We start from the raw sequence: 24,593 nt of genomic DNA, 5'->3' as shown, positions 1-24,593 counted from the left end.
GTTGTGACCCCAGCATTCATTCCTGCCTGTGGCAGGGGGTCAGGCTAGATGATCTGTTCAGGTCCCTCCTGACCCTAGCAATTATGACACTATGAAACCTGCAGTGATTCACCTGGAGAACAGATATGCAGCCCTAGCAGCGGAGAAGGAGGAGCACATTCCATTGGTGGAGGAAGACAGGCTAGGCCTCACCAAGGTGGGAAGGATTGAGACAACCGCCACCAAGAAGAAGCAACAGATGATGGTGGTTGGAAACTCCCTTCTGTGAGAGACGGAGGGAGCCATCTGCCGACTTGACCTGTTGTCTCGGAAAGTCTGCTGCTTGCCCGGAGCCCAGATCCAAGATGTCACGGAAGGATTACTGAGTGGCCCTCTGACTACTACCCCATGCTGCTTATCCATGTGGGCACCAATGGTACTGCCAGGTGAGACCCTGAGCATATCAAAAGTGACTACAGGGCTCTGGGTACAAGGATAAGAGGGTCTGGGGCTCAGGTTGTGTTCTTGTCATCCTTCTGGTAAAGAGAAAGGGCCCAGGCAGGATCAGGTGCATCCTGCAGGTCAACACCTGGTGGTGTCATCAACAGGGCTTTGGCTTCTTCAACCATAGGATGTTCTTCCAAGAAGAAGGATTGCTGGGAAGAGATGGGATCTACCTGATGAAGGGAGGGAAGAGCATCTTCACAGACAGGCTCATTAACCTAGTGAGGAGGGCTTTAAACTAGGTTTGTCGGGGAATGGCGACCAAAGCCCTGAAGTAAGCGGGAGACATGGAGGAAGAGCAAGCAGAAGGGGACAACTGGGGAGGTGCTCTCATACTTCTTGAGAAATCAGGGCAATTTACTAGTTACCTCAGGTGCCTGTACACACATGCATGGACCCTAGGAAACAGGAAGAACTGGAAGTCCTTGCAGTCACAGAACTGTGATGTGATTGAAATAACAGGTGGGATAGCTTGCATAACTGGAGCACTGTCATGGATCGGCACAAACTGTTCAGGAAGGACAGGCTGGGAGAAGAGGAGGAGGAGTTGCATTTTATGTAAAATAGCCATATAATTGCTCATAGCTCTACTATGAAGCTGGAGATAGGCCTGTTGTGAGTCTCGGGTTAGGGTTAGAGGGGAAAGCAACAAGGCTGATGTTGTGGTGGGAGTATGCTTTAGACCAGGGGCGCACAATTATTTCGGGCCAAGGGCCACTTACCCAGTTTTGGCAAGCTGACGAGGGCCGCATGGGTAGCCCCACCCCTTGACAGGTGCTCTGCCCCCTCGTCATCATCTTGGGACCAATGTCCCAGGGCCAGCACCGGTGGGGCCCAGAGCAGGGCGCAGGCTGGCAGGGGTCTGTGGAGCCAGACTGGGCTGCGCCAGCAGGGAGAGGGGGCTCTGGCCTGGCTCCATAGAGTCCCTGCCAGCCGGGACCCTGTACCCCTGCTGCCCTGCTTGGCCCCACTGGCACTGGCCCCTGGATGCCAGTGTAGGCCCCGTTCACCTGCTCACTCCCAGTGCCCCCCCAGCCCCGCAGTACAGGCAGGGGACAACACGCAGCCCTATCCCCCTGCTCCCTGGCAGGGAATGAGCTGGTGCTGAGTGCGGAAAAAAGCAGCTGCTCACCTGCCCTGTGGCCAGCGCTCCTTGCTGAAGCTTCTCGAAGCTTGCATGGGGCTGTCCTGAGCAGGCACAGGTGGCCCTATGTGGGCTGCAAGTGGCTGCAGCGCAGGGCGCTGGCCACAGGGCAGGCGAGGGGCTGCTTTTCCCCCTGCTCAGCGCCAGCCTGTAACCTGCCCCCACTGCCAGCCTGGGCCCCGCATGGCTCCGGGCTTGCCCATTGGGGCTGTGCTGTGGCGGCAGCAGCTGCGGCCCCCCTGTTTGCCATGCTGGGCAGTGTTTGCTGCTGCTGCCTACCCGGAGCACTGGGCAGCACAGAGGCGGCCGTGGCAAACAGTGCCCAGCACAGCAAGGAGGGGCTGCAGCTGCTGCCATGTGCAGTCCTGACAGACAAGCCTAGAGCTGGTGCGGGGACCCAGGCTATCCATCCAGGTACCAAATTTTGCCCCTGTGCTGCAAATATGCAGTGTGGGGAATGTCTTTTTGTTCCCGCATGTGCATCTTGCAGCATCCCAAAGGGGTTTGAGATGCTGCAGGAGGCATGTGTGCACTCGTCTGGATGTGCCCAGGAAGGCCAAAGTGCAATTGAAGGTGCAGCTAGCAAGGGATGTGAAGGCTAACAAGAAGGGTTTATAAAAGTATGTTGGTAGCAAGAGGAGAATCAGGGAAAGTGTGAGTCCCTTACTGAATGGGGGAGGCAACCTTGTGACAAGAGGATGCAGAAAAAGATAGAAGTGCTTAATGCCTTCTTCACCTCAGTCTTCACAGGCAAGGTCAGCTCCTAGACTACTGAACCAGGCAGCACAGTTTGGGGAGGAGGTGAGCAGCCCTCAGTGGTGAAAGAACAGGTTAGGGACTACTTAGAAAAGCTGGGCATGTCCATGAGGCTGGATGGGATGCACACGAGGGTGCTGAGGGAGTTGGCTGATATGATTGCAGAGCTATTAGCCATCATTTTTGAAAACTCATGATGATCAGGAGAGGTCCCAGATGATTGGAAAAGGACAAACATAGTGCCCATATTTATGAAAGGGAAGAAGGAGGATCAGGGAACTACAGACCAGTCAGCCTTACCTCAGTCCTTCAGGGAATCCATTTCTAAGCACTTGGAGGAGAAGAAGGTGATTAAAAACAGTCAGCTTGGATTTACCAGGGGCAAGTCATGCCTGACCAACCTGATTGCCTTCTATGATGAGATGACTGGATTTGTGGATATGGGAGACTGGTGGATGCGTTGTACTTTGATTTGTGATTGTACTCCCACAACATTGTACATTCTCACAGGCAAGCTAAGGAAGTATGGGCTGGATGAAAGGACTGTAAGATGGATAGAAAACTGGCTGGAGCATCGGGCTCACAGAGTAGTAGTCAATGGCTTGATATCTAGTTGGCAGCTGGTATCAAGTGGAGTGCCCCAGGGGTTGGTCCTGGGGCCAGTTTTGTTCAGTGTCTTTATCAATGACCTGGAAGCTGGTATAGAGTGCACCCTCAGCAAGTTTGCAGATGACACCAAGCTGGGAGGAGTAGTAGATATGCTGAAGGGTAGGGCTAGGATTAGGTGTGTACCTATAGAGTTTTGGGGGGCTGATAACGATAGTCAATATTTAAGCAGGCTTATCGGCCAATACCGATCTGATATCCGATATAGCTGCCATCAGCTGGTAAGTCCATTGTGGTGGAAGGGAGGGGGGAGGGAAGGGGGGAGGGGGGCGGATCCCTGCCTGCACCCTGGGGTTGGTGGGGGGGGGGGCATGTGCCCCCAGGTGTGCGCAGCACGGGGTGGGCAGCAGCTGCACGGTGGAACCAGAGCCGGTGCTGCGGGGAGCTGTTGTTGCCAGGAGCTGGGCTCAGAGCAGGCTCCAGCAGCACTGGGAGGAGTCTGCAGCCACCCCAAATTTTGCTGCAGCTCTGTTCCCAGCCTCCTGCTGCTGCCCGGTGCAGCCCCAGCTCAAGGCCCTGCCTCCACCCAAGCACCGGGAAAAGCTGCGGCTGCCCCTGCTCCCTCCCTCACTGTGGGGGGTGTTGACCTGCCCCTCCATGCCCCTTCCCTCCCCCTCCCCTTCTGACTTACCAGCTGGAGGCAGCTCTCCATGCTGCCGACTGCTCCGGGTTGTGCTGTGGGCTTTGTGCAGCACGAGCATTTATTGGTCAAACTATCGGCACTATATCTGATATAGACAATTTTCTTTATATTGGTACTGATCCGATATCAGACTGATTGATGTATCAGTGCACCTCTAGCTAGGATTCAGAGTGACCTAGACAAATTAGAGGATTGGACCAAAAGTAATCTCATGAGGTTCAACAAGGGCGAGGCCAAGGTCCTGCACTTAGGACGAAACAATCCCATGCACCAGTACAGGCTGGGGGCTGACTGGCTGGGCAGCAGCTCTGCAAAAAAGGACCTGCAGGTTACAGTGGACAAGAAGCTGAATATGAACCAGCAGTATACCCTTGTTGCCAAGAAGACTAATGGCGTACTGGGCTGCATTGGTAGGTGTGTTGCCAGTAGGTCAAGGGAGTTGATTATTCCCCTCTATTCAGCACTGATGAGGCCATATCTGGAGTATTGAGTTCAGTGTTGGGCCCCCCACTACAGAAAGGATGTGAACAAATTGGAGAGAGTCCAGCACAGGGTGACAAAAATGGTTAGGGGGTCAGGGGTTATGACTTATGAGGAAAGACTGAGGGAACTGGGCTCATTTAGTATAAAGAAGAGGAGACTCAGAGGGGACTTAATAGCCTTCAATTAACTGAAGGGGGTTTTGAAAGAGGATGGAGCTGGACTGTTCTCAGGGGTGGCAGACGACAGAACAAGGAGCCATGGTCTCAAGTTGCAGCAAGGGAAGTTTAGGTTAGATATTAGGAAGAATTTTCTCACTAGGAGGGTAGTAAAATGCTGGAACAGGTTACCCAGAGAGGTGGTGGAAGCTCTATCCTTGGAGGCAATCAAAAGCCAGCTAGACAAAGCTTTGACTGCGATGATCTAGTTGGGGAAGGTCTTGCTTTGAGCAGGGGGTTGGACTAGATGACCTCCTGAGGTCCCTTCCAACCCTAATTTTCTATGATTCCGTGATACAGTACGAGGGGTGCCTGCTGGCTAGCCATGCACTGAAGCACTCTCGTGCCCCAGTCAGCCCCTCCATAGCACATTGAGCTGGGAGAGCAGCCCCAGGCTGGCATGCTGACTCCTAGGGGCTTCTGTCAGCCAGGGTTGCTCTGACCCGGTTCAACAATCTGTAGTCCAGGCACATGTTCAAATAGCATTCCAGGGAGCAATAAACTCCAGAGCAATAAGCGCCGGAGTTTATTGCTTTGCGTTAATTGCATGTATAAACGTGCCTAGTGACTGTTTAATCTAAAATACAGGGACACAGGACTTCCCACTCCCCAACCCAGATGACTACCTATATAAGTGCCTTAACCATATAGCTAGAGACATGTTCACACTTGCTTTTTGCATGAGTCAATTAAAGTTGATTTCTTTTCTACAGAATGAAGTATCTTTAATAGGATGTGATAAAAGTCTGGTTGCCTTTCTTCCCTCCCCACATTCTGTAGCCTATAACCTGGTGGTTAGAGTACTTTCCTAGGAGGTATGACGTGAATTTGAGTCATCTCAGGCAGTCTCCCACATCCTGGGTGAGCGGTTATATCACTAAGCAATTGGACAAAAATGGGGATGGGGGCTGAATTTTCTGTCTTTTAAATGAAAGGAGTGATCTATATTTCATTTTTAAGGGAAGGATATGAGCAGCTGCATTTTGAAGTCCTTCAGATCTTACATCTGTCCATACCCAGGGGCTGGATCTGGCCCGTGAAAGAAATCTGATCTGGCTGCAAATATCTGATTCAACATGGGGAATTAGGAGCTTGCTGCTCTGCCACATCTGTTTCCCCTTGCTGCAGCAGGGATGGGGATCAGCACTGAGGTAACTCCAGGCAGCTGGCTGTTCCAAGGGACAGAGACTTGCAGCCAGTGGCAGGAGGCTGGGTCACAAAGAATGGCATACATTGGGGAAAGGTTGTTGCCCCCTGGTTTAACATGTTGTGATATCAATCAGGTGAATGACTGTAAAAAACAGGCAGACATCAAAACAGGGATCAACATTATATATACTATAAGAATGCAAGATATGAATGCACCACAAATTACAGAAGTACAAAGAGAAAGTAAGAGAGATTTAATAATACTTGAAACTACAGAGAAGGCATAGCCTGTTAAATCCTTTTTATTTCCATGGTCACTCTTATTTATGAAGTTTTAGGATAAATATTCTGCTTCTACATACTAGTTACACATTACTGAAAATTACCTGTTAGTTACTCTTAGAAAAATCATAATCAAAAGAATAGAATATGCATCCCATTAAAATAAACATAAATAATAGGCTGGATTGATTTAAATCAGAGTGATCTATGTTGTTTTGAATCATGATATTTGGAAACTTTGCTTCAAATAATCAGTTTTAATTGTGTGCTGCCTTTATACATTTTAGTTATTTTCCTAAAGAGCTGTGAATTCTCTTTGATTAACAATTCAAACATGAGCTTTGCAACCAAGTATGTAGCATCTACCAGTACTCCAGATACATTTCTTCTCTTTGTTAATAGAAATAGTGTGCACTATCTATATAAAATCATTTAACTTAGTATGACACTTTATTTACTGGATAATAATTATTTTTACTCAGTTTATTTAAAGCTCTATTTGGATGAAAATTGAAATTCAACTGAAAATATTCAAGACCAGCATTTTAGAACTTTTTTTTAGTTAAATAAGATCAATTTAAGTGTACTAGATACATAAGAGAAAAAGAGAATCAAAACACGTTTTTCTTTTAAAACTAATTGATATATTCAACAAGGAAAGTACACTATTATCTGTAGCTGTGAATTGAACTGATTGTTTTTTATTCATGTCCTTTAAAGTTTTAGAAGAATCTTGTTTTTATTCATAGACCAGAAAAGGAAAACATGCTTCCCAGCCTTTTTAGTGCTCAGTCTGTTTCTGAACTTTGAATTAAAGAGACACTAAGCTGAACTAGTAGGAAAAAAATATAAGAAAACTCCTGCTCTTGCAGAAAAGACTGATTCTTTTCAGGACTTCAACAAACTATGGTTCCTGTTTCGAGATTTGAGGTTCTTCAAAAATGTTACAGCATAAAATATAATTTAAATATTTTCTAAATTAAATTCAAGTGGTAGGCTAGGCTGCCAAATATCTATTTTAATATTAAGCAAATTTAATTTTAAAAATAAAATCAATTTAATTTAAATTAAAAAGTCTGATATCTAATATAAATTTAATGACCAATTTCTAGCTACCCTAGAATTAATTATGGATTTCTGTATAACAGTATAGTATACACCTTATCTTAAATACTGAATAGCCCTCATTCTTTAAGAAACTTGCCAGTCACCTTGTAAATAAAAAGGTTTTAACAGATATTTGTGCTTTGTAACTTAGGGATGCAAATTTAAAAAAAAATTATTATGATTAATAGACAAAAACAAAGGAAAAGCACATTTTCCCAGTGTATAACCTGGGGATTTTTCAACCTCCCATTGACTTCAGGGGGACCTGGCTTGGACTGTTTGTTTAATCATATAATTGTTGCCATCACTCTGAGAAGCTTGGAGGCATATCCTTCCTGCTGCCACTTACATCTTCTCTTCAATCTCTTTAACTTTGGAAGAGACAACTTTGCCGTCAACCACTTCCTCAACAACTGTCTTGATTTTTCTAATTTTATTTATTTCTGGAAATAAAATGAGACAGAGTTAATTGAAAGCATTGCGTATTAAAACAGTAATCATTGTTAACATTTTCTTCGCTAGCACTTTCTTCTGATGTTTGAAGTACATATGAAAAGAAAAGAGGTTAAATAACTTATCGTGTATGGTTTTGTCCTTAAATTTAAGATCAGCTTTATAAAGGAAAATGTCATTTATTGTAATATGCTAGATACCGAGTTTTGGCTTAGGGTATAAATGTATTGGAGTTTTGCTGTAGCCCTGATGGTGCAGGAAATATGTTAAGAACAAGAGGTTTTTGGTGATATCTTTTATAGAACCATACAAAATGAGGGTTGGAAGGAACCCCCTAGTCCAACCCCCTGCTCAAAGCAGGACCAGACCCAGCTAAATCATTCCAGCCAGGTCTTCAAACTTGAAAAGAAAGCACTAGTGAAGAAAATGTCCTGCCCACATGAAGTGGAGGCCAAGATGGTTGCTGCCCCTGCCCCTCATGGTGAATTGGCTGAGAGGTCTGCTTGTTGTGCGGCCCTGCCCCCTCCACCAATTAGCAGCAAGGGACAGAGCCACATGATGGACAGCCCTCAGAGACAATCAGTGGTGACGGGTGGGGCCATTGGGACTCTTTGGCCAATCAGAGGTGGGGAGGGGGGGTGGCACTATGATCAGCCCACAAAAATGGCAGCAAGCCCCAGTGATCTCCATGTGAAATCAGCCAGCTGCCTCCTTGAGTTAGGTAGACTTCTAAAACTAGATCAGCAGCAGGAGGCATCAGCTTCACAAGTGTGTATTTGCAGAGGCAGCATTTTCAAAAAACAGTTTGGTTCAGAGGATCTTTCTTTCCTGGTTTGTGCAATATGGTTTCTCTATTCACTGAACACCTACATTACCCTTAAATTTATCCTGAACATTGGGTTGAGTTAGACTTTCTTCCTACTGACCATTTTGTGGCTTCAGTTCAGCACAGGAAGTTTAGGCTTAAGGAGCTTTAAATAGGAACATTTTAGTACACTGAGGGTGTATCTACATGAGATGCTTTAAGGTGCATTAGCCTAAATTTAAGGTGCATTAGGTCACACGTCTACATGTGCGTGCCCTTAATGTGCTTTAAAAATGGCAATTTGGGGCTAATCGCACCTAAATTTGATACAGGGTACCCTTGCTTTATGCAGGTTCTGTATGTATTAATTTGCTCTTATGTGATGAGCCTTCTTATACCAAAAATTTGTTATATGTGAGGTAGATTCATTCTTATGCGATTGGTGCGGTGGAAGCTCACAGTCAGCTGCTTTGTGCAGTGTATTGTGGGAGTGACAGACACCAAATATAGTCTCCTGTGTGGATCTGTGCTCCTCGCTTGTTGTCTGTGACACATTTCTGTAGTTGCCATGCCCATTATGATAGTGCCCTGTGTTTGTGTATACTGTCTGCTGTTGGTGAGTACCAACATTTCTTGTAAAAGTGGTAAATTATTCTGAAGGTCAATACAGTTGAGGTCTTAGAATGTATCCCTATTTGTTACATTGTAAAGTGGGTTTCCTTCATGTGAATTCAAGTTATGTGCTGTTTTCTAGGAATGCATGTACAGCATAAAGGGAGGAAAACCTGTATAGTCTCCTGCGTGAATCTGTGCTCCTTGCTTGTTGTCTGTGACACATGTTTCTGTATTTGCCATCCCCATTATGGTAATATTCACCACCACCCTGTGCTTGTGTGTACTGTTTGCTGTTGGTAAGTACCAAAAATGTCTTGTAAAAGTGGTAGAAATGGGTCTGGGGGTCAGTACAGTTGAGGTCTTGGAATGTACCCCTATTTGTTACATTGTAAAGTGGGTTCCCTTTATGTGAATTTGAGTTATGCGCAGTTTTCCAGGAACACATATACAGCATAAAATGAGGGAAACCTGTACCTGCTAATGTAGATATCAAATTTAGGCATGAATAGTTAAAGCACATTAACGCATGTGTAGATGCATTTAAAGTGCATTAACGGTGTGTGTGTGGACTGACTTGGGACTAACTTTAGTCCCAAGTCAGTCCACACACACCATTAATATGTTTTAATGCCTGCACATATAGACACCTGCCTAAACCCACTTAATGCATGTTAAGTTAATGCGCATTACATTTAGGCATGCTTAAATGCACCTGTAAGCACGCATTGAGGGTTACATATTCATTCAGCTGAACTGGCAGTTTTGCCATAAGATTTCCACTGAGTGCGTATCTGCTTCTGAGCAAATATTTTACATCAACCTAATCAATTTATAGCATTCTAATTAGCAGCAACCAAATATAAAAAACATTAAAATAAAACTTTAGATGACATACCTTTCTCATACTCTGCTTTAGATAACTCTGACTGACGACTTCTGTTAAAAATATGAATAGAATATGCCTTGTAAATAAATCGTATTAATTACATTGAAGAAATTGGGTTAGAATGTTGCTGTAACCATGATGGTCCAGGAACTGTATGACAGGCAAGAGTTTTTTTTGTGATATCTTGTATTGCATAAACTGTATAGTTGGGGGAGAGATTTGACAAATTGAGACCATATTGCCCTTGTTCAGGTCTTAGGGAGAAGCAGACGCAGCTGCAGACTGCTTTGTATCCACTATTTATGAAATATGGACAGTAGAGTGACATTGCTTGCAGACCCTGTCACAAAGGCTAGGGACAGACATTACACGTAAACCTATTTAAGTGATCAGAAACTGGTTTAAACCTGTAACAGAACATAAATTCAGTGCACATAAACCAGTTTCAAAATGGCTGAAACTGGCTTAAGATAAATATGCTTGAATGTAGTATCAGTCTTAACTGATTTGGGTCAAACCAGTTTATGCAATGTCTGCCCCAGACCTCTGCCAGATTTAAGTTAAACCAGAGTCCTCCAGCATCCCAGATGCTTTCCAGCCCTGGGCTGGGCTGTGCTCTTTGCTCCAGAGAACAGGCCTGGCTCCGCCCCTCTGCTCCCTAGCCAAAGTTCTAGTGGAGACCTCAGGCACAGCAGAGTCTGCCTGGCTCCCCCTCCTTGCCACTCCCTGCTCAAGCAGGAATCCCCCCTCCTTCACTCCCTTCCAGCTCCCACAGCACTGACCCCAGTCCCATGGACCCTAGGCATGTGGTACGCTAGCTAATGCTGAGAAGTGTCTGTGTGCGCGCATCTCCAATTTCACTGGGACAGGCAGACAGAACAGTGTCCGCTTAGGTCTTTTTGGAGCTAATCAACAGGTCAGCTGGTAATATTCCTCCATTCTTTCCTTGGAAAAAGCTGTTTAAGAAGAGCTTGAACTAATGAGAGAGGCTTTTGTTTTGTCGATGGGCTGATAAATGCTGTATCATCAGCCCCCTGCTGGCTCCCTTGACTTTCAGGTTTGCAGACAGTATGAAGAAGCAGGGAAAGGGAGAATGAAAAGCTCAGTATCATCAGCAGATGCATGCACTGCACACACACTCTCTGCCTCAGAATGCTAGCTCAGGGCTGGGGTCTGGCAACATTCCCGCCCCTTGAGCAGTGAGTGGAAAAAAGCCTGGGACAGTGCAAGCAGAATTGGAGTTTACACCCCTCCCTAATCAGAGTGTCCTGTGGAAGGGAAGGGAGGGCTAATCTAGTGCCCCCCTAGCTTCTAGCCTGAGCTACTGCAGGCATGTACCTGTATTTCTTCGGTCCAGAGGGAATGTCTGTTTAGTTGCAAACTGGTTCAACCCAGGCAGGTTAGAGTAACCTGCAAGGATTAAATCAATTCAGGCTCAATTTTTGAGTGTCTGTCCCTAGCCAAAATGCCAATCTGTCCCCATCTTCACTGCCCATGAAGTTATGCAAAGAGTGGTTAAAGGTTCTTTTGTGCTACCAACCAGGTTGCTTTAGATACTGAATTGTCTATTGCTAGAGTTCAAAATTGGAAAGTTACCATGAATAGCAATTATATTTATAATTGGTAGTTTCACTATTATTGTTGTGGGGGGAGGGGAAGGAGAGAAAGTTATTTTCATTTCTGAAGTTTTAAAAAAATGAGAAAACTAAAACACCTAGAAAATGTTTCTACTTTAGAACACCATACACAATCATTTTACTTGTATGACTTGAATTCAGCTTGGTGTGACCCAGAATGAGACTACCACACCACCAATAGAGTGTTTTTTTGTTTGTTTTTTCTGTTGGATGCACATATAAGTCTTCATTTGTCCTCTGTCCTCTTTCCTCTCTTCACTGTGATAGCCATTATTATATAGAGTATTTGCAATTTTTGCTGACTTCATATAATGGTAAATTGAAAGATAAACTGCATTTGTATTGAGTTCCTCACCCAATATCCTCTCCTTCCAGGAGGCGACGATACGTGGCAATCTCCATCTCCAAACGGGTCTTTACATCTAGGAGAATATTGTATTCATTGTTCTGACGCTCCATGTCAGCTCGGACCTGTACCAGCTGTCCCTCTACATTGCCAATTGCAGCCTGGATCTGGGCTAGTAGTGAACCATAGCGTGCTTCAGTTTCAGCCAAGGTGTCTTCTAAAGCTTTTTTCTACAGCCAGTGAAATAATAGACAACTTTAGGAGTTGTGTTATTCAAGATGACTTATTTTGTGTTTTAATATTATATTACATCAAAAGCCTGTGAAGTTCTTCTATTTATCTACCTGATTATGTGTTAAGGAGTTCTTTATGTTAAATATTAGTTAAGCTTTACCATGCTAAGCTGGGACTGTAGTTCTATCTCCAAGCTCTGGAAGGTCCGCTTCAGGTCTGTGATCTCAGTTTTTTTGGAGTTCAGTTGTTCAGTGTTGACAGCTACTACCTGGTTCAGTTCTTCTGTCTGAAATATCAAGGAGGGAAAAGAAGATGGATTTTAAACTCTGAATGATCTCCTTTCTGTGGTGCCTTCTGATGTTTATGCAGTGAGAGTTTACCTGTCTATCAAACCGGTCTTTGGCCTCTTGACGATTTTTTTGTGCCATGCTTTCATATTGCTGCCTCATGTTTTCCATAATCTTGGCAAGATCAATACTTGGAGCAGCATCCACTTCTACATTCACTGTGCCACCCAGTTGTTTTCTCAGCCTGTCAACTTCCTTAAGAAAAAGTTAAAAAAATAGAGTTGTAGACCTTCTATAGTAATTAATACTAAATAGGCAAAACATGCAGTCATGTAAATCAGAAATTAAGAAATAAATCAAAACGCATAAAAAATGAAGTCATAAAACTAATTCATAGTTCTTAACTAGCATCTTATCTCAGTGAATCTCAATTGCTTTACTTTATTAGTTATTTCTAGGGTCTGTTTTGCTCACTTTGTAGCAAGGGAAAGTGCAAAACAGAAGTTAGGCGATTTCCTTAGAGCAGGGGATCAAACCTGTCTGGCCCCACAAGCCGGATGAGGGGTGTGGAGCCAGTCTTCAGGCCAGATTAGACCTAGAGACTGGCCCCACATGACAAATCCAGTGCAGAGCTGGCTCAGTGCAAATATCACATGCAGTGTGCACCCTGGACTTGCCTGCAGGTTGCTTCAAGTAGGTGTGCTGGCTCTAGCCCTGCGTGCTATGTGCATCACGCACTGGCCCCATCATCTACAGGCAGCACTATGGGCTGGATCATAGGATTCTGTGGGGCAGTTCCAGTCTGTAGGCCACATCTTTGACACTGTGGCCTTAGAGCTGTACACAGCGCGTCTACATGAGACTGACTGTGCAGTAGCCTAATAATACTGAACAGTAGTGCATCGCAGCATGGACAGTGCTAATATGTTACTGTGCAGTGTTATTAGGCTACTGCACAGTAGCATCACTTAAAAAACATTTGCTGGCACTACTGTGCAGTAATTCCATTTAGGCCAGGTCCACACGAGCAGATGCATGCCTTTACAACAGCACAAATAGTAGCAGCACAAATTTGTTGCTACTTTGTACCGCGTCCATGTGCTTTGCAGTGGAATGCATTGTCCCACTGCTCCATATGCTGCAGCTGGGAGCAGGGGGTGTTGGATGCAGCACAGGGTAAGGCACCCTGGCCAGCTGCGGAGTGGCATGTGGAGATGGGGGAGCAAGCACTTCCTGCTTCTCCATCTTCGTGCTTTGTGGAGCCCCGTGCTGAGGCACCTGTGCCCTAGCTAGCCACTCCGTGCCTGACTGGGGCACAGTGTGCCTCAAGACAGGGGATCAGTCAGCCTTGGGTGACACTGGATTGCAGTGTGGGTGACACAGGGCTCCTCCATCTCTGTGTGTCTCAGCATGGGAGCTCTATTGCGGAGCCGTGGAGTGGCTGGCTGGGGCGCAGGGTGCCTCAGCATGGGGGCTCCACAGTGTGCAGAGACAGGAGAGCAGGCAGCCCTGGGCAGGAGGAGCAGGCAGCCCTGGGCTGTCTGATCCCCCATCTCTGCATTTGTCTCAGCACTCACCACTTCGGCATGGTTTGTGATGCTTTTTTCCCCAGCTTTTCTTTTTTTACTACTGGGAAATCCTGATAGCAAATTTTGCCCTGGCACTGCAAATTAGCAGCACTGATTTAATGTGCAACTTGTATGGTTTGTGGCACTGCAAATAAGTTTGCAGCATCACAAACCGCACATGCCTGCATATCTGGATCCAGCCCTACTACACATCTCTTTAGTCCTTGCTTATACAAGTACTAAATAAATGCACAGTAACCACTCCACAATAGCATCTTATGTAGACACAACCACTGTGAATCAGAGAGTGTGAGAGTCTTGGCTCCCAGCCATCTTTTATATTTAGTGGTGATTGATAAAACCAAAGATCTTCCTTAAAGGAAAACGGTTTCACCTTATTTTCCCAAGCCACAAAGTCTATACTGCTGCTTATTCCCACGTCCAAACCTACCCACTATCCCTAACCCACTGATCATTCACATTAGAAATCCCTTAGCTTATCCCCCTAGCATCAGTCCAACCTGTTTACAAAAGCTCTTCCAAGCATTGCAAAGGCTGAGCTTTGCCGTAGTCAACTCCTCTTGCATCCTAGAGTGTGTTCAATACTCATCAGAGTGCCTCAGGTCCTAGCACAGGAAGTATTGTTCCTCTGTAAAGTTCTCATTTTTTGGGGAGCAAAATCCAGGGCACAGTTACAGATGCTCTACAGAAGCTATTAGCCACCCTGAATTGACAGATGCTACTCAAATCAGGGGCCCTATGTAATGCATGGCTTATGAATATCTGTCCTGAAATAATTCAATACTAAGACTTCTTTGTTTCAGAATAGCCATGTCATTTTCTTTATTCCTAATGACATTTGTGTGTGCCAAATGTTCTGTGTATTTCAGTGAAGGGGAAAAATGGACTGTAAATGAGTTGGTCTTTTATACTTGCCTCCTCATGGTTTTTCTTGAGGAAAGCCAGCTCTTCAGTCATACCTTCGACCTGTGACTCTAAGTCTGCCTTTGTCAAGGTCAAGTCATCAATGACTTTGAGCAGTCCAGCAGTATCATTTTCTGCCCCTTGTCTGATGGCTAGCTCACTCTCATACCTGGAAAATAAAACTGATTCTGGCATCATCCCAACATAAATGTTTGACCCATCTGTAGTTACCTTTTTCTTAACATTTTGGTGACAAAAAGTTTAATTTGGAATTTTAAGTTCAATAACTTTTTAAAATGCCAACATATACAAATGTCTAAGTAAATATAAAAGGCATGTGTAGAGTCTTTCGTGGGAATGGCATAGATGGGATTTATGGAATGCAGTCATTAAGTCTTACTGTTCAAGTCCATTCATAAAACTCTTCTTTGTTTTCAGACTGAGCTGGCCTTCTAGGAGCTTCAATGTCCAGAGTAGGGAGGGGATCTTATTAAATGCTTGTAGAACTTACTTCATTCTAAAGTCATCAGCAGCTAGCTTGGCATTGTCAATCTGTAAAATGAGCCGGGCATTTTCCAGTTGTGCAGCACCAATCTGGAAAAGAATGGTTGCTCAGAAGATGATAGATTGGCAGTTGATTTGGAGTTAAACCAAACATATATGTAAATCTTAAATAATATCTCTGTATGACATTGCAAAATATTTAATAAATCCCAATAATCAGATTGGTCTGTTTTCCAAGGAACCTGTTATATGGGTGTGTCTGCTCCACTTAGCTTTATGGTGTGCAGACAAGCAAATCCAGGCGAAAAGAAGAAATTCCTTAGGCAGTAGAAGGACAGAGTAGGGCTCTTGGGGCCTTTCTCCCTTTCCTCGGAACCTGTGTTTAAAGCTTTGTAGGCAGCAAAGCTTGTAAGCATGGAGCCAGGAAAACCAGTCTATATAACCTTAAACTTGGAAGCACTGGAAGATTACAGTGCGATAGCAGAACCATAACTGGCCGGTACTACTGTCTAGGCAGAAGCAGTCAGAGCTGTAGCGGCGGGGTGCTGCCTTTTTTGCCATTCTATTGTGTTGAGCAGCCATGTAAACACCAGTTTTTTGGTGGCAAAAGTGAAGGAGACATCTCCCTCCTGCAACAGTAAGACTTTGGGTACAGCTCCTACACTGTGCACTGGTGCTGTTGTTAAGCCCTCCCACTCTGCTGCAGCTGAAGCTGCTCCAGGTAAGGTGCAGGGTGCAGGGACTGGGACAGAAGAAATGAACAAGAAAATGAGGAATACTCCTAGTTCCATCCTGGGCTCCAACCCCTCCCTCCCCCACTCGGTAGTGCCTGGGGCTTGTGCCCCACTCACTCACCCATTGTTATGCTATTGGTTGGCAGAGAGTGCTGATAGAAGCAAGCAAGAGCACCAGTTCTTATCTCCTTGAGGGAGGGAGTGGAGCTGTGTAGGGAGGTGAGGTCATTTCACAAAATACCAGAGATCCTAAACATTTGGAACATCAAGAGCGACCCGTCGCTGTTTTACAGGGCTATATGCATTGCCTGGCACAAACCAGTTTTCTATGGAGTGGAATGAATTGGTTCTCTATGTTCTCTTCCTGTGAGTTTAAACATGGGAAGGCTATATAGCTCATAGCTAGATTGGTTCTTTTCGCTGATCCAAAAGCAGACAGATGAGTCATGAAAGTGAGAAATTCTTACTGTATTTCCTGAACAAATGCCAGATGGAATAATTAAGGGATTGAGTTTTGAAAAACTCCAAGCACTTTTGCAGCAGACCGATTTGCATGGGTAAAATATCTACCATACCCCCATAATCTGGATGGGTATGCACACAAGGAGTACTGCTGTGCATACATAAAAATAGGGTATATATTTTCACACTTTCATGCAAATCTGGAAAGCAACTACACACTTCTCAGATGGCATTTCAGATGGCATTTCAGAAAAACTTTACTCTTGGCTTTTAAACCAAGAAATAAGTGTGTCAGAATAGTTAGAAAGCAGGGAGACCGCATTATCCTTTGACAGTGCTCTATTTTATCTAGAACTGGCTGTGCATTTTCCATGAAGTACAGTAGAACATCAGTTATCCAGAGTAATTAGTGTCACCATCATTCAGGATAATCAGTTTTCCAGATAATCAAACACTACAATATAAAGTCCTGAAATACACCTTAATTACTATACAGTACAGCAAATATTAAAAAAACAACCAGGAATGAATATACAGTACTGGGAAATGTAAAATCTCAAGCACAAGTAAGTAAACAAAGCACAGTTGTCGCACCAACAAGTATAACCCGGCTGCTGGCTGTGTTAATACAAAACCTTCTAATTAACTGACTTTCTGGCTAACTGACTTCTGGATAATTGATGCTGTACCATAAATGACAGAAGCATGGCCTGATTAAGAAAAAAGTGTCCCTAAATTTAGACTTCTATATTTTTTGTTGTGGTCCAAATAGTGTAGTCCTGTGTCTGCAAGGAATACCAAGTGATATTTTGATATTTTTCCTTGTTCCGCTTTATACATTTCAGAACTGGAGTTAGTAGGAAGGCAGAAAAAGATTTAGGGGTTTGGACTCTGACTTGGAGGAGAATGAGAAGGGAAGATGGATTGAAGGGACTTTTTGAAAATGCTTAAGAACAGAAGCCAGCACCATTTTTCATGCCATGGGCTGAAACAACTCAGCCTCAGTCTGGCACAGATCAGGTGGCTGAGGCAGCATGGCAGCCATGGTGGGGTGGTGTTTCCTTACAGAAAAAGATTTAGGGGTTTGGACTCTGACTTGGAGGAGAATGAGAAGGGAAGATGGATTGAAGGGACTTTTTGAAAATGCTTAAGAACAGAAGCCAGCACCATTTTTCATGCCATGGGCTGAAACAACTCAGCCTCAGTCTGGCACAGATCAGGTGGCTGAGGCAGCATGGCAGCCATGGTGGGGTGGGGTTTCCTTCTGCCCCTGCTGGAGCCACACAACTGGGAGCTGCATCTACATTGCCACAGCTCCTCCCAGTCCCCAGCTTCCCAGATGCAGTGCAGCTTCCAGCCACAGGGGATCTGGGCAGTAGTGCAGGCACAGGTTCCCAGTCCTTGGCCCCATTGCAGCTCCCCTCCAGTTGGAAGCTGTGCCCATGCTAGTCTTGGGGGTGGGGCAGGGTAGGGGGCATAGACACAACTTCCACCTCCCCAACACTGGCACAGCTTCTCACTGCTCAGCTCCAGAGTGGGCATGCACACAGGCAAAGACTTGCAGCTCCATGGGCTGGTTCTAATGTACCCGTGGGTCAGATCTGGCCCACAGACCATACATTGCTGATAACTGCTTAAGAAAATTCAACAGAAAAAAGGAGAGGAGGAAAGAGAGAAAGAATATAAGGAAGAGGAAGGGGATGCTGAAAGAGGGAAGGAGAAAACTAAATTTTGAAAGACAAGGAATGAAATACAAAACAAAATAGAAAAATGCAAAGAATGTGAGGGTGTGTATATGCGAATGATGTTTCAGTGCATGTGGATTTCTTGCCTCCGGTGTTTTTTCCTGTCTCAAGACACTGCTAAGCTCTTACTGCTACAGTTCTCTAGATCTCAGATGCAGTTGACATTTTTGCCTTTCAAATACAGTAGATACCAAAGAGCTGGGGCTTTTGCAGGATTTCCTAATATAGGATATCCAGTCTCTGCTCCATGAATTATTTCTTTTTTTATCCAATGATTTTTCTGATGTTAAGTGCATAAAGAGTACAGGGGGCAGGGACCAAAACCCAGGTCTTCTTGCTCCCAGTAGAGTACCTTAACCTGACTACAGGTTCAAGCTTCTTCTCCTTTTGGCTCAATGATTCTTACGATCTTACATTCTTGGTTCCTCAGTGGCCCAAATTCACTTGGAGAGGAGAAGGGTACCCTCTCCCAGAGTGTCCTCTCATCTAGTGATTATGGCACTTTCCTGAGAAATATGGTTTGAATGCCCTCAGGTTGAGAGGGCCTAACATGGGTCTCCCATTTCCTCAGTGAGTTCTCTGACCGCTAGACAATTATATTAGGGGTTCCTAAAGTAGTGCCTCTACATGACCGTTTTGAAGTGGTAGTTCTGGGTGGTGGGCTGCATCAAAGGGGCTCCTGTCCTTCATTGAGCTCTTGAGTCACATTTTGGGCACCCTTGGATTATCAGGAAGACCGATGCTGCTGCTGCATTTTAAAATGAATGAGCCCTGTATTGTTAGGACCTGCCCTTAGAAGAGGACTCTGGGCATTGAATCCCGAGTAGACAGAGGCACCTAACTTGTAGCTCTGCTTCTGGTACCTACACTTGAAAGAGTGGCAGGAGTTCAGACACAGGACTGTCTATTTTATGAAACAGCCTTTGAAGGTGCCTGTCTCTGCTCACTAACTATATATTGAGCCTGTGTAAACTGCTTCTTTGGATCACCTTTATGAGACTAGGCACCTTATTTTTATGTGTAATTAAACATAACCTAAAGGCAAGTAAAATGTCTTCATAGATTTCATCCAAAGTTACGTCCCCCTACCTCTACATTGTGCTACATTTAAAAAAAAATTCAAAGCAAGTTTTAAACTAGAATCTGTATTTCTGATCTTTTGCTGTTATAGACCATGTTGATGAAATGTGATATTTTTAATTTTGGTAACAAGGGGCACAATATACAAAATTGTCAAACATATTCCATTACTAAACATTTAGCAGTTCAAAAAGAATGTTACTATTTACTCAAAAGCAATATACAAAAATTTAAATAAATTTTTTGAATAAGAAAAGAGGGGAAATTATGTGACGAAATGGCTGAGTTATGAAACAGAAATAACTTTGACTTGCTATATGTCCTCAATAAATGGTTACTCCCAGGTAACAAGATACTGTTTGTTTACCTTTGTCCGTGTGTGACAGAATAAGAGATTAGATTAGATTAGATTAGATTAACTATAAAAATATAAAGTTAAAGTCTGGAAGCTTGATATGAACCTCACCCCCCATATGCAGTACATAGAGATAATAGAAATGGTATCTCTGATCCACTCCTTTGTAGCTTGACAAATAAAACCTGCAGGTGTAAGTTTTGTAATTGACACTTTGAGATAAATAAAAAAAGGAATTTTACTATTTACTCAAAATTTCCTGCCTCTTGCAGGTATAAATGGCATCCTTGTCACTTTATCTTTTTTTTGGTCATTTACTGGTACTTAGAAAGAAATTATACTCGTCACTGAGTACTTAGGGATTTTTATTATTATTATTATTATACAGGCTATGACATGCACTTTCAAAACCTGAAAGGTCTGCATAGCACCTCTGGAGCAATGTATATTAATAAAAAGGTCTTAATGTATACTGTTTGAGTTACAGAGCACAGAGGAAATTATTTTAAACTTGTATATTCCTTTGTTCCATTTATATGTGGCTCATTAAATGGGGCACTTTATTGGGAGGCAAAAGACATGGGTTCTGTACTAATGTGGCAGGCTCTACAGCCTTGGACAAATGATTTCAGTCCTCTGTGCCTCAATTTACCTAGATGAGAAAGAAAAGATAACTTATGTGGAAAGTACTTTGAAGTCTACAGGTGGAAGGCTATATATGAAAGTTTAAAGTGTTGTTGTTATTTTTTTTCCTTAAAAGCACCTAATAGAACCTGTAACAGAAGAATCAAGTCAGTCATTTGACAGATTTTGAACTGTTAGGTTACACACATACATATACATTTTTTGTAGCAAGATAAACTATGCAAAGTTAATTGCCTTACTAACCAGGCTATAAGGGGACAAAGCTAAATGGTTAATGCTCTATGAAAAGACAACCAGGGATTGAATAATATATTTTTTACAATTAATTGATTCTCTTCCTTCCCAAATAATCCAACTACCATTACAGATACAAAGCTATGGGCAAGTATATGGTCTCTTACCTTGTTTCGGAGTTCTTCAATTGTATTGTAATATGGACTGTAGTCTTGTCTTGTACTTGAGGAGTTATTTGCATACCACTCTCTGATCTGCTTTTCAAGCTGGGAGTTGGTCTTTTCTAGAGAATGTACCTTCTCCAGATAGGAAGCCAAACGGTCATTGAGATTCTGCATGGTCAGTTTCTCGTTGCCAGCAAATAAGTCATTACCAATAACATTGAACTGAAAGGTATTGCCAGAGCCAGTTCCAAAGCCTCCTCCGTATTTGGTACTGGTAGAAATGCGGGTTCCATAGCCACCTGCTCCCCCATAGACACTAGGTGCCTGATACTTTTGAATACCTATTTTCCTGTAAGCCGAACTGCTTAGGCTGGGTGCAGGTGCCTGGAAAGTGGAACTTGTGCTCCTGTGAAAGCTTCGGGTAGAAAACGCCATTGATGTTTTGCTTTGTTTTTCTTTTTAAAAAAATGAAATAGCTAAAGACCCACAATATTCAGGGCAGTTAATGTGAGGAGTGCTGTATGCTTCTTGAACCTTTATACTGTATCTCAAAAAGGAGGCATGCCAGCTGTAAACTCCACCCCTGTTGACACACAATGGAATTGTTCTCAGTACCTGAATCATGTAACTGCTGTAATTTGCTCATACGTGCTTGACAAAAACTCCTAAGATAGTGGAGGCTTCTTTGTCATTTTGGAGATATTGAATTTTTTTCATTATACCTGCTGCCATAATTTGAACAAACACATAAAGGAAATTATTACTTCCCACATATAGCTTATATTTTTAAAAGGGCATTGTGTGTAAAACTTGTTTAGAATCAAGAATATATTTCTATTGACAAGACAATAGCCAGTGCCTGAAGCATTGTTTAGAATAACAGCAGAGGGAGTAAAAATATCTAACTTAAAATGAGTAGAAAGGAGGCTTTTGTACTTCTGTTAATTTATTTTACAATAAGCACAGAAGAATATTAATATTTGCTACCCTGCACCTTCCTTTTGCTCCCTATATACCTGAAGAAGGACTTTTTGTTGCCCTTAATTTTTGTCAGTCTAAATTCTAATCCTGCTTTGGCCTTCCTAACTGATTCCCTACAAGTGCAAGCCAGGGAGGTATACTCCTCCTTGGTAGCTACCCCTTGTTTCCACAGCCTGTATACCTCTTTCTTTGCTCTTAGTCTTTCCTGGACTTCCCTGTTCAGCCAAGAGGGCATCTTGAGCTGTCTGGAGAATTCCAGGTCTAGCTTATCCTCCTGGTGTGGCAGTCTAAAGTAGATCCGCACTACCAAGTCCCTTTCCCCCCACCCCCCTTGTATCCTGACCCATAGTACCTCAGTTTGGCCCTCCTCTGATCCCTTCTTGATTATAGAAGATGTATATTGCTTCTTAACATAGAGAGCAACACTTTCCCCCCCGCTCTATCCTGTCTGTACAACCTGTAACCCTCGATGCCTACTGCCCAATCATGAGTAGGGTCCCACCAGGTTTCAGTTAGTCCAACCAAGTCAAAGTTGTTGCTTGCAAGCAGGAGGGCAAGTTTCTTCTGCTTATTCCCCGTGCTCCTAGCATTAGTGTAGAGACATTTAAGCCCCGTGATGGGTGCCCTTGGTACTCCCCTGTCCTGATGTCTATCGGGCTCATTAGTGCTTACCTGGGCTGATCCAGTGCATTGCTCGTGGCTCGCTGATCCTAGGTTCTCCTTATTTTCTGCTTCCCTGTCTCCCAGTGAACCTAGTTTAAAGCCATTAGGAGGAGATCAGCCAACCTGTAAGAGAACAGACTCTTACCTTTAGAAAAGAGATGAAGACCATCTCATCCCAGAACGCCTCTCTCATGGAAGTGCAGATTGTGGTTGTAGGAGCCAAAACCCGCATGATGGCACCAACTCCGGAGCTGCAGGTTGACTTCGCTGATGCAGGTGTCTTGATGCTGACAGCAACCGCTGACTGGAAGGATGGACGAGAAGACTACCTGTGCCCCCGACTTTCTAAGCCTAGCCCCCAGAGCCCTGTTGTCAATACTCCCTGGACTACTCCTAGCTACATCATTCATGCCCACATGGACAAGGGCCATGGGATAGTAATCAGAGGGCTGGATGAGGTCAGAAATCCTCACAGTGATGTCCCAGATCCTGGCTCCGGGTAGGCAGCAAACCTCCTGTGCTGTGGGATCCAGTTGACAGAATGGCCCCTCTGTGCTTCTCAGGAGGGAGTTGCCCACCACGATGACCCGGCGTCTCTTCCTCTGGCTGCTCGGTTGTTGCTCAGACTGCCTGGTGTTTGTTGCAGATGTGTCTTCCCCTGTGGCTTGCTCTACTGCATCATCCCCCAGTGCTGCCAGGGCTTCATATCTGTTCCCCAGTTGCGTTGGGGAAGCAGTCACAGTAGCATGCGGTCTAGCTCTGGAGGTGAAATCTGTGAAAATTTTGTAAATTCCCTTTGAGGATCAGGCCTGACAGATTGGAGATAGGTAGTTGGGTGTTCTTGTCGGATAGATTTTCGGTGTGCACTCATTCTGGTGTGCAGTTGTTGCTTGGTGTCTTCTACGTATTTTCCAAGTGCCCTAATGGAGATATGTATTGTGAAGATATCTCCATACTGGAGATATTGTTGGCAGGTTTTGCATGTCTTGTCATGGTATGGCCTGGATCCATTCAGTGTGTTTTGGGCTGTAGGAAGTTGGCTTCTGGTGATGAGGTTAGCGAGGTTCAGTGCTTGTTTGAATTTACAAGCCACTTTTCACAGACGAGCCTATGAACTGCACTTCATCAACCTCCTAGGTATAGAAACTCATGGACTCAATACAGGCATTGGAATTCTGACACACTATAACCTACATCTGACTCCCCAGGTACCTCTCCACTTTTACCTGCTACATCCCTGTGGAGAAAACTTACCTGAAGCGGAGGAGAGGTGGCAGGACGCTGCGCCAGCAGCCAATCACAGTGAAAGTGAAACCGTGGTGGCTCCAGCCGCTGTGGGTAAAGATCAAAGGGAAAACCTGTGGTGGAGCTGGGAGGAGCTGGGAACAGCTCCAGCATCTGCCTGGGTGCGCTCTATAAAAGTGTGCTGGGGGTAATTGGCCAGGCGCGTGCCCAGCACCAAGATAAAAGGCCCGGTAGGAAGGAAGCCGGGGGGACCAGAAGCAGTGTCCCCAACCAGCTCGGAAGAGTCAGAATGTCCAGGCAATCCTGGTGAGGGGACATGGTGGTTCCCATGGAAGGGGAGCGTGATGGGGACACTGGGCCAACGAGAACCCAACAAGTCACTCACGGGGCCGGCATGGATGGAGGTCAGCGGCAGCAGTGACTGGGACACCAGCAGAGGCAAGGGGGACGGAACCATGACATGGACAACAGATGGCAGGTACCAGACCCGGGGAGGAAATGATGCAGCAAGTGGGGTTAAAGCCTGGGCTGAGTCAGATGCCGCATAAGCTGGGAGCAAAGAGGGGCTGTGGGGGACGCTTGGTACGAATACCACCAGTAGCCAATGACCGCAGTCCCTAAAGGACCGAGTGCCAGGGAGGGCCAGAACATCAGCCCTGACAGACAACATCACGGTTGGTATTGGGTGGGGTGTAGGGGAGGTGGAGCCCTGAGAAGAAATATCATGAGGACAACCGAGGGAAAGTACCAGGTGAGGCAGGACCAGACAGCGTCCTCCCAATAGGAAACTACTTATCATCAAAGATGTGGCAGGAGAGACCCCTGGGGGAACTGACCCGAGGTCACTCCCAATAGCTTGTCCATGCAGCCCAAGAAGCCATGACAAGGTTCAAGAAGAACCCAAACAAACAATGCTCGGGGGATAGGCATGGAAGGTTACAATCCCCCTTCCCCCACCCCCAGCCTGTCCCTCACCCCCTGACACCTCCATTTCCATTTTCACTGACGGACTTTCTTGTCTGCATTGCACACCAGCCTCTGGCTTCTTTACTATTCCTTCCATCCAGGAAGAGCACACACACCAACTGCAGGTGCTTC

At 44.8% G+C, this 24,593-nt stretch overlaps 1 protein-coding gene across 1 annotated transcript; it reads right to left on the bottom strand.

Moving 5' to 3' along the window:
• Window positions 1–7,071: 7,071 nt before the first annotated feature.
• KRT20 (keratin 20) lies at window positions 7,072–21,091 on the bottom strand. The gene is made up of 8 exons (XM_006022525.2): window positions 20,610–21,091; window positions 15,195–15,277; window positions 14,696–14,852; window positions 12,285–12,446; window positions 12,065–12,190; window positions 11,680–11,900; window positions 9,697–9,737; window positions 7,072–7,371 (listed from the first exon to the last, which is right to left on the bottom strand). Exons 1-8 carry the CDS (start codon window positions 21,039–21,041, stop codon window positions 7,274–7,276), a joined length of 1,320 nt encoding a protein of 439 aa, XP_006022587.1. The 5' UTR covers window positions 21,042–21,091; the 3' UTR covers window positions 7,072–7,273.
• Window positions 21,092–24,593: the final 3,502 nt, after the last annotated feature.

Source organism: Alligator sinensis, unplaced genomic scaffold (genome assembly GCF_000455745.1).
Source record: "Alligator sinensis unplaced genomic scaffold, ASM45574v1 scaffold886_1, whole genome shotgun sequence".
In the NCBI taxonomy this organism is placed as follows: domain Eukaryota; kingdom Metazoa; phylum Chordata; order Crocodylia; family Alligatoridae; genus Alligator; species Alligator sinensis.
The sequence above is the reverse complement of the archived record's forward strand: the minus strand, read 5'-3'. Positions and strand labels throughout refer to the sequence as shown.

What these genes read in the sequence shown, in the direction of transcription:
- KRT20 (XM_006022525.2), bottom strand. Translation starts at nt 21,041, where the DNA reads ATGGCGTTTTCTACCCGAAGCTTTCACAGGAGCACAAGTTCCACTTTC. An exon ending in TCAAGAAAAACCATGAGGAG is followed by an intron (nt 12,447 to 14,695) that starts GCAAGTATAAAA and finishes CTTTTTCTTAAG; the next exon opens with GAAGTTGACAGGCTGAGAAA. An exon ending in CTGGAAGGAGAGGATATTGG is followed by an intron (nt 9,738 to 11,679) that starts GTGAGGAACTCA and finishes TATTTTTAACAG; the next exon opens with AAGTCGTCAGTCAGAGTTAT.